Source organism: Lolium rigidum, chromosome 3 (genome assembly GCF_022539505.1).
Source record: "Lolium rigidum isolate FL_2022 chromosome 3, APGP_CSIRO_Lrig_0.1, whole genome shotgun sequence".
Lineage (NCBI taxonomy): Eukaryota > Viridiplantae > Streptophyta > Magnoliopsida > Poales > Poaceae > Lolium > Lolium rigidum.
In genome coordinates, this window is record NC_061510.1 from 398054381 (window position 1) to 398068095 (window position 13715).

General features: G+C 44.4%; 2 protein-coding genes across 2 annotated transcripts; one reads left to right on the forward strand and one right to left on the reverse strand.

The window, feature by feature from the left end:
• The first annotated feature begins 7126 nt into the window (after positions 1-7126).
• Positions 7127-8546, forward strand: LOC124700873 (sigma intracellular receptor 2-like). Its single transcript, XM_047232932.1, has 2 exons — positions 7127-7450; positions 8373-8546. Exons 1-2 carry the CDS (start codon positions 7127-7129, stop codon positions 8544-8546), a joined length of 498 nt encoding a protein of 165 aa, XP_047088888.1.
• Positions 8547-9667: 1121 nt separating this feature from the next.
• LOC124704583 (heat stress transcription factor A-2e-like) lies at positions 9668-13581 on the reverse strand. The gene is made up of 2 exons (XM_047236857.1): positions 13262-13581; positions 9668-10581 (listed from the first exon to the last, which is right to left on the reverse strand). The coding sequence occupies exons 1-2, from the start codon at positions 13568-13570 to the stop codon at positions 9841-9843; spliced, it is 1050 nt and encodes a 349-aa protein (XP_047092813.1). The 5' UTR covers positions 13571-13581; the 3' UTR covers positions 9668-9840.
• Between the last annotated feature and the right edge of the window lie 134 nt (positions 13582-13715).

Consider the following 13715-nt stretch of genomic DNA (forward strand, 5'->3'; position numbering starts at 1 on the left):
GAACACAATAACACTTTATTTTGTTCCAGACGTGCATTCCTACCATATTCCTTGTCAGTCACTTAGGCCATTGTATTCTTGTATTGCGTTGTTTTGTATGACACCTCATACCAACCAATATGGTACAAATACTCAAGAATTTCATTGTGTGACCAAACAAGGAATACATTCATAACATGTATATCATTTATATACACCTGAGCTAGACTTTCTAGTCTTTTCTTTTCTTTATGCCACAAATCTTTTGTAGTTTCTCTTTTAGCTTTCCTCATTTTTAGAAAACACTTCACCTTCAATAACTTCTAGGTACATTGGTCAAATACCAATAACCTTGAGGTTCTTACCTTGAAGTTTGATCATCACATGACAAGTGTTCTAGATTTCACTATTAGTAACCTTTTAATGTAATGAACAATTTCACTCATAATTTTATCAAATCATGACGACTTTCCAAGACCATGTCTGTACATGCTAGGCTCGTAAAGTTTAACCTTAGTATTCGCATGTGCAAATCTGGCTTGCACCCGTTGTATGCACACGTAGAATCTATAACACCCGATCATCATGAGATGCTTCGAAGCGACGAGTCTTAGCAACGGTGCATACTAAGGACGATCACTTCATGGATATGCGAATATCGTTAGTGCCCAACTAGTTGGAGGATTGAGACGCCCAGCGTTTTCAACCTTCGTACATTCCCATAAAACTTATGAGTTTATGTAGTCTCACCAAATTATATTCTATCACCTTGCAATAGGGTCTTAGATATCATATATATCTCATACCTTGCTTATTTCTGAAAACAAAATTTTCAGCTCCTTACTTTTCAAACGGATTTGAACTTCAAGTTTCACGGAGACAAGATGATTTAAGGTACTAATTGAAACCATTGCTCTTTGAATCATCAATGTGAGGTTTACTAAAAGTTTGCATTAGGACTTAATCATATCTTGATTCTTTAACAATACGGTACCAGTCCGTAAAGTTACTTGTCAGACTTAACAGTATTTCTATCTCAATTACAAGACTAGCGCATGATAGATAACGGATGTCAATTCTACAAATTTAATTCAAAATACTATTCAGACTATGTTCATGATAATTAGTTCATTTTTTAATCTAATTACTAATGAACTCCCACTTAATACAACATCCCTCATAGTTGTTAAGTGGCACACGATCCACATCCACTACACCAAAACCGATCATCACGTGAGATGATGTAGTTTCAATGGTGAACATCAACATGTTGATCATATCATCCATATGACTCGTGTTCAACCTTTCGGTTTCCGTTGTCCCGAGGCCATGTCTGTACATGCTAGGCTCGTCAAGCAAACCCAAGTATTTCCGCGTGTGCAACATGGCTTACACCCGTTGTATGTGAACGTAGAATCTATCACATCCGATCATCACGAGATGCTTCGAGACGACGAACTGTAGCAACGGTGCATACGAGGGGAGAACACTTTATTATCTTGATATTAATGTGAGGGATCATCTTATAATGCTACCGTCGTGATCTAAGCAAGATAAGATGCATAAAGGATTAACATCACATGCAATTCATAATATGTGATATGATATGGCCTTTCTTCTTCTGCTTTTGATCTCCATCTCCAAAGCACATGAGCATGATCTCCATCATCACCAGCATTGCACCAAGGTCCATGGCACCGCTTCATGGTTGTCCATCACTTATAGCTACTATGACAACTACTTGAAATAAAGCTATTACATGATGAATAGACACGCAGGTCTTTAACAAAAATTAAAGACAACCATTAGGCTCATGCCGGTTGCCATAATACAATAATGAACATCTCATACATCAAATATAATGATCATCACATCATGGCCATATCACATCACCAAACCCTGCAAAAACAAGTTAGACGCCTCTAATTTGGTTTGCATATTTTACGTGGTTTAGGGTTTTCGAGTGAGATCCAATCTACCTACGAACATGTACCACAACGGTGATACTAGTGTTGACAATAGAAAGTGCAAATTGGAATCTTCACTATGGTGGGAGAGACAGACACCCGCAAAGCCACTTATGCAATACAAGTTGCATGTCAAGCGTGGAGCAAGTCTCATGAGACGCGGTAATGTAAAGTTAGCCCGGGCCGCTTCATCCCACCATCCCGCAAGATGCAAAGTGCACAAACTAAAGCAACAAAAGCATCAACGCCCACAAAACCATTGTGTTCTACTCGTGCAACATATCTATGCATAGACATGGCTCTGATACCACTGATGGGGTTCGTAGCATAGAAAACAAAAAATTTCCTACCGCAAGACGAATAAATCCAAGATCTAATCTATGGAACACCCAAGATCTAATCTACAAGATCGAAGCAACGAGATTGATAAGATACTAACCCTTGAAGATTTCCAAAGCCTACGAGATCAGATCTCGTTGTTGATGTAGACGATCATCCCCAGTGCTGCAATCCGGCAGCACTTCCGTACTCGGTCGCGCGTACGGTGTCGATGAAGCCCTTCCTCTCCCCATTCCGAGCGGGCAGCGGAGGTGTGGTAGATCTCCAAGGAATCCCAAGCAGCACGACGGCGTGGTGGTGGTGGTGGAGAAGAATTGCCGCAGGGCTTCGCCTAAGCCTCGCGGCAGCATATGGAGGAGGAAGAGAGGGGGCGGCTGGGGTTTCGGATGGGGTGCCTTGGCCGGCCACCCCCTCCCCTCTTTATATAGGTGGGGGTCGGACTAGGGTTTCCCCTAGGGCCCACGTACCCCCTTTGGCCGGCCACATGGGGGGGGGGGAACTCCTCCCCCAAGTATTCCCCCTTATCTCCTAATTTAAACCATTTATTTTAGGAGATAGATCTTATCTCTAGATTTAAACCATTTAAACTAGAGATAGATCTTATCTCTAAGGGGCGGCTCGGGCCCACATGTCATGGTGGGCAGGACCCACTATGCCATGTGGCGCCTATGTGGCCTCTCCCGGGGTGGTGGGCCCACTCGGTGGCCCTCTAGAACCTTCTAGAAGCTCCGGTCAAAACACCGGACTTTTTCCCGAACCCCGGAAAATGACTTCCCATATATGAATCTTATTCTCCGGACCATTCCGGACCTCCTCGTGATGTCCCGGATCCCATCCGAGACTCCGAACAAAAACTTCGGACTCCAACTCATATTCCGAACCTACTTATGCAACATCGAACCTTAAGCGCGTCACCCTACGGTTCGCGAACTATGCAGACATGGTCGAGACTCCTCTCCGAGCAATAACCAATAGCGGGATCTAGAGATCCATAATGGCTCCCACATATTCAATGATGACTTAGTGATCGATTGAACCAATTACATACGATGCCGATTCCCTTTGTCACGCGATATTTTACTTGTCCGAGGTTCGATCATCGGTATCTCCATACCTTGTTCAACCTCGTTACCAACAAGTACTCTTTACTCGTACCGTGGTATGTGATCTCTTATGAACTATTCATATGCTTGCAAGCTAATCAGATGACATTCCACCGAGAGGGCCCAGAGTATATCTATCCATCGTCAGGATGGACAAATCCCACTATTGATCCATATGCCTCAACTCACACTTTCCAAATACTTAATCCCATCTTTATAACCACCCATTTACGCAATGGCGTTTGATGTAATCAAAGTACCCTTCCGGTGTAAGTGATTTACATGATCTCATGGTCGAAGGACTTAGACAACTATGTATTGAAAGCTTATAGCAAATTGAACTTAATGACTTGATCTTATGCTACGCTTATTTGGGTGTGTGTCCATTATATCATTCACCTAATGACATAACCTTGTTATTAATAACATCCAATGTTCATGATCACGAAACCATGATCATCCATTAATCAACAAGCTAGTTATACAAGAGGCTTACTAGGGACTCCTTGTTGTTTACATGACACACATGTATCAATGTTTCGGTTAATACAATTATAGCATGAAATGTTAACATTTATCATGAACAATAAGATATAACAATAACTAATTTATTATTGCCTCTTGGGCATATCTCCAACAGAGTTGTACATTAAGAATAATTTTTTCGAATCAGAGTATAGAAGGTAAAGACCAATATATTAACTACTTTCTGGCACCTATGAATTGATTCCCTAAATACAAAATCAGCCTTAGGGCATCTCCAGCGGCGCGACGCAAACGGACGTTGAGCAACCGTTTGCGTCCGCCTTGACCGAAATGCGTCTGGCACCACCTCCAGCGGCGCGACGCAAAGTGATCGGGCCGTCCGCGGAGACGCAAAGCTGGCCCAAATATGCGCCATGTTTGCGTCTCTTCGGATGCTGCGCGGATGCGCAAAGTGTCAACTCGCGTCTCCACCGGGCCCGCCTGGCAGCGAGTCTGCATCGAGGGCATCGCTTCGGCGGTCAGCGCTTCCGCGTCTGCGCCGCAGGCTTCGCCATCAATGGCGCGGCTGCCTGTTCTGCGCGCGCACTGGCGGGCGGCGGCTGGGCTTCTGCGGCGTCTTCAATGGCATCGTATCCCGCGCGCGGCCGCCCTTAAAAGTCCACCGGCCACGTTCCTCCTTCGCCCACACCTCCACTCGCACCACCATCGCCGCAACACCATGGGGAAGAAGAAGAACGACTTCGAGGCGCCCGGCAGCGGCAGCAAGAGGGTGCCGCTCCCCGTCACGGTGGAGAGGCTCATGCACGGCAAATGGATGTCGTGCGACGATGCCTGGTCCGGCGTGCAACTGCCTGGCGGCTGGCGGCTCAGCTGCCGCCGGGTGCCTATCCCTCCAGTCCCTGCGCGCGAGCCTGATCGGACCGCGGAGATCCGGCGAAGGAGGCGGTACCTGCCGCCGGACCTCGGCGCCGATCCGGCGTACGCCATCGACTCGAAAAGTTGGCGTACGTATCTGTCGACCAAGACGGATAGGAGAAGAAGGGTGGGCTTCATGGGCGACTGAGATTTTCCCTTAGCGGCTGCACCGCCGACTCGTCCACGAAGACAGGAGGCGCCGACGCGTCGTCAGCAGGCGCCGACGCGTCGTTAGCAGGCACCGACGCGCGCGCAGTACAACGACAACGACGACGACCGCGACGACCACGACGACGACGACTACATCGAGGGGCTCGCCTACCACAACGAGGTGAAGGACGACAGCGACGACTACGTCGCGGCCGTCTTCCACAAATGGCAGCAGGCCATGGTGGAGGGCCGCAATTTCGAGTTCCCGGAGAACATGACGGGCAACGAGATGGCGAAGGTCGGCGTCCTCGTCTCCGAGAACGACGCGCCTGTGCAGCCGCCGCTGCCACGCTACGCCACCGGCGTCATGCCGCCGGGCCTGTCGGAGGATGAAGCCCTTCGACTGGCGCTACAGGACTCGGCGGCGCCACAACCGCCGCCGTACAACCCCTGGGCTCCTCCTCCGCAGCCGCATCCCTGGGCGCCTCCTCCACCGCCGCCACAGCCGTATCCCTGGGCGCCTCCATCGCCGCCACAGCCGCAGCCCTGGGCGCCTCCACCGCCGCCATAGCCGCAGCCCTGGGCGCCTCCGCCTCCACCTCCACCTCCACCTCCAGCACGGGCGGCGCGCCCGACGTACGCTCCCCCGGAAGGCTACTGGCCGTGGGTGATACCGGACCTCATCGTGCTCGACAGCGACGAAGAGCAGCAGTAGGCGCACGCGTTTAGGAGTTTTTTTTTAACTATGTAAATTATGTTTTCATGTTAAAAAAAATTATTTGGCCAAAAAATACGTCGTGCCACTGGAGCACCCCCCCCCCCACGACGCAAACGGACGCGCGGTCGATTTCGACCATTTCGGCCGACGCAAACGGATGCGCGCGGACGTTAAAATGCGTCGCGCAGCTGGAGATGCCCTTACTTCGGAGAATCAGAGTTGGCTTTATAATAACGAAGGCATCAAAGAGAGGAAACAAATAAGTACCTATGACAGTGGCGTGGTGCCGAGGTAGTTGGAGCTCCTTGCAATACATACACCTATATTCACGTTTGTATTGTCCTTTAGAATTTATTGATGGAACAGCGTAGCAAAAAACAAAACAACAAGACTCTCGAGAAAGGAGAAAACCGAGAATTCTTATAGGCTGTAAGCAACAACTCCTATGTCAAACACAAAGCTACATAAATCAGAAAAAGAGAAAGAACAGTATCAAAAGGAGATGGACAATATATATGTAGTAAGAACATTAAATATCAATGATAAATTACCGGAATGAAGGAAGAACAAACCTATTTTATATTATGCACACAATGTTCTTTGTGCTTTTACCTGTGGGATCTATGTCTTTATTTGGTTTGGCGAAAAATCCAACATAAAAATATGATTAAAATATCGAAAATTCCAGAACATATGACATGTATATCTGTGCATATCATTTTCATGCATGAAAAAATGTAGGATGTAACATGTTGCTCATAAACTAGTAAGAACACTTAGGGCTCCTTTGATCTATAGGATGGGAAAATTATAGGAATAGGAAAAGCATAGAATTGAGATATCATGGCTAGTTAAATCCTATAGAAAAATGAGTTTTGTTTGATTGTGTCAAAAGAAAATTTTCATAAGGTATGACCTAATATTTTATCCCTATAGGATTTACACTACAAGATTACTATAAAATTAGTTCTTATTAGTTGCTTCCACTAGTTTGGAGTAGTTACAGGCCGCCTGAAACATACCCTCTGATTCGCTTTACAGCCATACTACCTCCGTTTTAAGGAATAAGGTGCACGAGCATTTCAAGACGAACTTTGACCATAAAAATTGAGCAACAATATCTTGATTATATTATATGTAATTAGTATCGTTGGATTCGTATTAAAAACACTTTTTAAGATACTAATTTCATACAAACAATTTTTATCTATTTGAAGTAATTCTTGGTCAACCAAAAAAACACGTAAAACGAGGGCGTCTTATTCCTTGAAACAGAGGTAGTATTTCATTTCAAAAATTAATTATATCCCATTTTCCCACAACGTATCTTCAGGCCGCAAAGGTAGACCATGGCATTTTACCAGAACCAGACAAGAAAATGTACTTAAACCTGTCCGAGATCTCATCCGGTAGTCGAGCGCAGCCACGAGGCCACGACCAAGCACACGCACCCACGCCGGCACGCAGCAATGGGCGTCGTCTCGGCGGTGGCGGACGCGGTGGTCGTCCTGTTCACCCTCACCATCGTGGTGGCGGCCCCGCTGATCGACGGGCAGTCCCTCCTCCCGCACACTCTCTACCCGGCGCCGCTGCGGGACCTCAAGCGGTGGTACGCCGCCGAGTTCGGCGACTACCTCATGGCCAACCCGCCGGCCTTCCTCCGCGGCCTCTTCTGGCTCGAGCTCGCCTTCCTCTGGCCACTCGCCGTCGCCACCCTCTACGGCGTCCTCACCCGTCGCCGCTGGGCCGCCACCACCTCCCTCATGGCCGGCGTCACCACCCTCACCTCCATGGTAACTCAATCTTCCGCGCTATTCTCCCTGATCTGACACGGCCTCTGCTTCGGATCTGTGAGGCGCAGAGGCCAACTTCACGGATCCATCGACGCGTGGCTCCTGGCGCGATGATAAATTCAGAATTTTAGGACGAATGAAATGAAATACGTGAGTAGTTCTTCAGTCATGACGCTTGTAGTTCGCGCTAGTCCATTTCTTCGATTTGATCTGGGCTGAACACCGTTAATTCTAGCTAGTGCAGAGATTGCTTTGCCTCTCAGTAGAGTCATTTCTATTTTCTAGATGTATGTTCATGCTTACTTATTCAGTATGAATATTCTGATCCGGGGCAACGATTGAGTGATGTCGATCCAAAATAAATGAGCAACCAGTTTGAACTGTGGAAATTTAATTTCAAACTACATTGGCTGGGTTGCATTTCCTACTTCTCAGTTGAATAGTTTTCAGCGTCATCAACTTCAGTAACTAGTATAGCATATCACTCTCCTGGCACGATGATAAACGAAATACTTCTCAAGTTATGACGCTTGTAATTCACGCTAATTCATCCATTCGATGTAATCTGCGTTGAACATCGTCTCATTTCGAGCTGGTGCAGATATTGCTCTGCCTCTCAGTAGAGCCATTTCTAGATTTATTTTCATGCTTATTTATTCAGTATTATCAATGCTCTGATCCGGTGCAACGACTGATATCGATCCAAAAAAATTAAGCAACAAATTTAAACTCACAAAACTTTATTTCATTCTACATTGACTGGTTTGCCTTTCCTACTTCACAATCAAATAGTTTAGCAGGTTTTTCAGCGTCATCAACTTCAGTCACTAGCATAGCGTATCAATCTTGTGACAGTTAAAACATCATCCCCTTTCAACGGATTATCTCGATTTATTTCTAATAGTGATTGCAACTGTTTCAGTCCGCGATACTTGGTGAACTGTTGGGCTCAGGAAGGGCAACACCGAAGCTGCTTCAGGTGTATGGTCCGTACATTGTGTTTGCAGTGATTGCAATTATGCGTGGCCTCTGCTCTAATTCGGTGCCTTCCACCGCTGCATCCAATGCTCAGAAGACAAGGAAGAAGAGGGTCTAGATCAAACATGCTTTTCTGATATTTTAGGAGCCATGTTATAAAAATTCAAGTGACACTTGATGTAAGATGATTTGTTATGAGAAATTTTGTTGAACATTCGTTCCATCCGGCATATACATATCATTCGACCAGGAGAAGACCAACAAGTGGAATGTAGTGTCCTTGCTGTCAAAGTAGAATTTATTCACAGTTTGAAAGGATTATTATACTAGTAGTACATCCGTTCTAAGAAAGATACTTCTGTGACAGTTTGAAAGAATTTATTCTACAACTTTGACAGTTGATATGGCATATTGATTGTTGGAAAATAATACTGTAGCATTACGTCAGTCATTGAATTGTTTATAACTAGTACATGCCGCAGGGTGTGTCTGCGGGATTTGCAAGGGATGTATTTAGTTCGACTATTACAGATGAAAGACAAACATAAGTGTACATAGATCAACTCTTCATTAGCTAAATAACTAGTACTCCGTACAATATAAACTGCAAGATGTGTGAAATGATTATTTATATCTTATTTTCTGAAACTAAGGAAACTGTATGATTTTCCGTTTCTTTTAAATAAAACCTAGCAAAGAAAACATAAAAAAGACGGTAGACAAGAAGAGTTAAATTACCACGAAATACGCAAGTATGCAATACGAGAGAAAATAATAGCACATAAGTTAAATCCAACAGGTAATACAATTTATGATGAAGTGGCTTAATATGAGAGAAGCTTTAGATATCAATTAGTAATTCTTAGTGGGGAAATATAGGATACATCACAAATCATCCAAAAGGAAGTATCAAGTGCAATTGCCAAAGTAAAAATAGATGGTAGACCATACTACTGTACACATATACATGTTACATATACAATATTGTAGCACATATACATGTTACATATATAATATTGTAGCAAACCACAAGGGCAGACCATACTACTGTACTGACTGGATACTTATTCTGCCGTCTCATAGTGACATACCAATTGACTCTTAACTAACAGAAACACTGAAGATACAGCCCCAGACTAACCATAATCTTTGCAGAGCAAGACAGGTTGATGGGCATCAGATAGATATACTTCTTTCCTAAAAGCATCACAACCATAATGCTGGCCCCAAGCGAGCGATTGGTATTGACAGCATTAAGGCATCACCAGGATAATATGATAGACACAGCAATCTACTGGGCTGACATAATTACAGGCATGGCGGCAAAGATCATCCGAGATGCAGGGATGTGTTAGAATGAAATAAGCTACTGTAAGGATTTCGTGTTGTTTGAGTTTGAGGTAGTCCATCTTCTAAAGCAACAAGTTCGTGTCATCTGGATCCACAGAGTTGCCAGCTTCATCACCGAGCCCCCCTTCATGGAGTAGGTCCTCCCAGAAATCATCATTCAGCTCCCCACTGGGCCTGCTTCTCAGTTGCCCAGAGCTGCTAGAAGTGGCACCCTGTTGCACTTTGGCTCCTTTCGTCCCCACAGACGAGCTTTCAAGATCGGGTGCAAAGCCATTGACAAACGAATCCACCGGCTCATGCGGCTCAAACATTACCTGTGACCCTTGCTCGAGGCTAGAGCCAGTGCCTATGCTATCAACAACTTCTGGTCCCTGATCGATGCGGCGCCTTCTCTTGTTAGAGATGGCTTCTTCGAGCTCCTTCCTCATCTCACTCTGGGAGATCAGCTGGCGTATGAATTCAGGATTCTGCATGACTCGTGCCAAGAAGGACATCATCTGCTGCTGCTTCTGCTCAGTTCCTTGCAGCCTCTGTTCCATGGCTTGAAGATTTGACCTTGTGTTCTGTTGCTCCTGCCTGAGCTTCACCACTTCAGCCATCAAGAGCTGCTTGTCCCTTTTCAACTGATCCATTTCCCCATCATATCCAAAGTGCCCCACCTCAAGGTAGGAGGCAAGAGATTGCTGATTTGGAGACCCATGCGTAGGTTTGCGACGCTTAATATTTTTAAGAAGGTGCCTCTGCCCCCTTAAGAATCCTTCATTTGCAAATTCCCACCTGTCGGGATCTACCTTTCTGAAGCCCTGCCGAAGGCAATAACAACCATATTAGAAATTGGATGGACCATTCAAATTAAACAAGGCAAATAAAATTTCTCCAACAGAAAGTTAATTATTCAAATAATTTTAGATAAACAACAGTGACAAAGAGAGAGAGGGTGTGGAGAGATGAAACTGTAAGAATATCTCCAATTTACCTCTTTATGACAGGTTTCAGTTCACTTGATACATTTTTCAGTTTGCTGATTTCAGTTCTTCACTTTATTTGTCAACTTTCCTCTTCATCTTCATCCTTTAATATTCTATAAACTGGAAGTTTACTCAGGGCAAAATGAAGCATCAATTGAAATATTTCTAAAGGCAAACAAATGAATTATGAATTGGAAGATTTTAATCGACTGCACACATGCCCTTAAAGAATTCACAAGGTAAGAGGTGGCATCTAGTCGACTGCACACATGCCCTTAAAGACTTCACAAGGTAATAAAAATTGAACATAGAGGTTTACTTTTTTTTTTGAGAGGGAACATAGAGGTTAACCGATAGCCCAAATCTCCCTATATGAAAATCTCAAGGTTCTCTTAGAATGCAACAACCATCCAGAAAAATCCAACACCCACAAGTTTCTCAGATAAAAGGACAATCCACGGTATCGGCAGTGTTGCTACAGGCAACAGAGACACTAGTATAACAAACTTTCTCTTTCGTCTTTCTTGTTTTTTGCCAAAATATATATGGATGATAAATTACGTTAAATGGTACAAAGGTTTCAAAATTTTCCATCTTCAATTTGAAAACACGACGATATAAGGCTTTCAGCTTGTTTTATGGTTATCATATGCTTTTAACTTCCAAATTATCAACTAATGCTGTAGTTTTGGATTTTACTCAAGAACTTTGAAGCTTGGTTATTTCAAAGATTATTCTGAACCGCCGCATAAAAATAAAAGGAACTACCAGTTGGATTTAAGGATATCATATGCTTGTACATTCCAAATTAATGTTTCAGCGGATTCCGTAGTCTAAAATTTCACTCACACACTTGCAATTTTTGTCGGCCATAATTCGAGGTTATTTATGAATTACTGCATAAAACGAGAACATCACACAGACTACCAAGTATCGACTATCATTCTATCAGTTATTTCTTCTGAAGACCAAATTAACCATTTAAATAATTTCAGATAAACAACACTAACAAAGAGAGCGGGAGTGGAGAGATGGAACGGTATGTACTTTACCTCTTTCCGACAGGTTTCGGTTCACTTGATACATTTTTCAATTTGCCGATTTAATTCTTCACTTTATTTTTCAACTTTCCTCTTCATCTCAATCCTTCAATATTGAACCGGAAATTCACTCAAGGTAAAATAAAGCACAGTTGGAAGACTAGGCAAACAAATAAAGTATAACCTGGAAATTTTTATCACAAGATGGAGGTGATAGCCTAATTAGAACGTGTAACACCTAATCGGAGAAACACTACCATGAAACCATTGGGTTGGTGACTGCACACATGCCCCCAAAGACTCAACAGGGTCAAGGAACTTGAAAACATAGGTTAAACCATAGCCCAAATCTCCCCAAAAGTTGAAAATTGGTCTTACAACAACCACAGGTTTCTCGGATAAAAGAACAATCCCTGAGTGTCAGCAGTGCTGCTACAGGCAACACAGACGGTATTATAACAAACTTTGTCTTTTATTTTTTTGTACTTTTTTGGCCAAAATATATACTGATGATAAATTATGTTCGCTGGCTTTAGAAAATTTGAATTTTATCCATGTTTATAAAAACTAAAACACGACTATTTTAGACTTTTAGCTTGATTTCGTTAACTCCCACATTGTAGTCAACTATTTCTGTAGGTTTGGGATTTACTCAAGCTTTGCGACTTGGTTATTTCGAGTATTTATCTGATCCACCGCATAAAAAGAAAAACAGCACACAAACTACCAGCTGGATCTAAGGTTGGCGTATGCTGGTACGCCGCAAATTGATATTCAGCTGATTCTGTAGGTTTAAAATTTTACTCACATGCTTTGGTTTTGATAATTCGTGGGTTCTTATGAATCACTGCATTGCACGAAAACTACCAAGCATCGACTATCATGCTATTGGTTATTTCTTCTTAGGTACCTAGTTGCGCATCTCTACAATATCTTGCAGCATCACTTGAGTAAAATCAAAACCCCCTCCATAAAGATGGATATCTAGGTAGTGCATGTCTATACGAGCACTTCGATGTTACAGGTAGCCGGTAACTTCCACTGTCAATCACCCCCCTACCTATCTTGATCTATCAAACGCTCGCTGTTCCCCTGGCCAACCCTTGAGCTAGAGCTGACAAAAGGGCAGCGTGAGGCAAAATTGGATATATGAATTTTTCAGTAATCCCAAGGTGGGGAAATGCTTGGTACTTGTTAGCCATCTTATAATTGAAATGGAAACTATGAAATGAAGACCAATTTAGCCAATTGTTCAAGTATACCATAATAGATTCATACTAATCAATCAAGCTAACCAATCCAGCTAACCAATCCAGTTATTCCATTACCATAGCCAAGAGACATGTGAAGAATCAAATGCTTATACTCACTACAAATGTTACCCAATCCTAACTCTTCTGCCTTAGTGATGAGCACTAATTTTAGCATACAAAGGGCGAGACCAGCAAGGAGGAGGGGAGGGGGGCAAAACTTACGTAGGTGTTGAGCTGTCGTACGAAGCTGGAGAAGTTGTTGTGCTTGAAGTATCGCGGGAGCAGCACGGTCCCGAAGAGGTGCGGGTCCCAGACGACGAAGCTGTTGTTGGTGGCGCTCCAGGACACGACGGCGTCTGTGGTGGGGTCGTCGACCATGTCGTAGGTCTTGGCGAGGAACGGCGTCGGGCCGGCGTGGTCCGCGAGCCCCTCCAGCGGCCTCGGCGCGCCGCCGTTGGCCGCCGCCGCAGCGGTCGCCGAGGAGGGGTGGCCGTTCTCCACCTTCACCGGTTGCATCGCCCGGTGGCTCATCGCAGCGGACGACAGACGGCGTGGGCGTGAGAGAGAGAGAGAGCAGTTGAGAAGGATGGGGACTGGTAGGAAGCCGCTTTGGGAATGGAAGGTTCTGGAAGGCCTCGATCTTGTGGAAGCGGTGGTGGGGATTATCCTCCTGGAT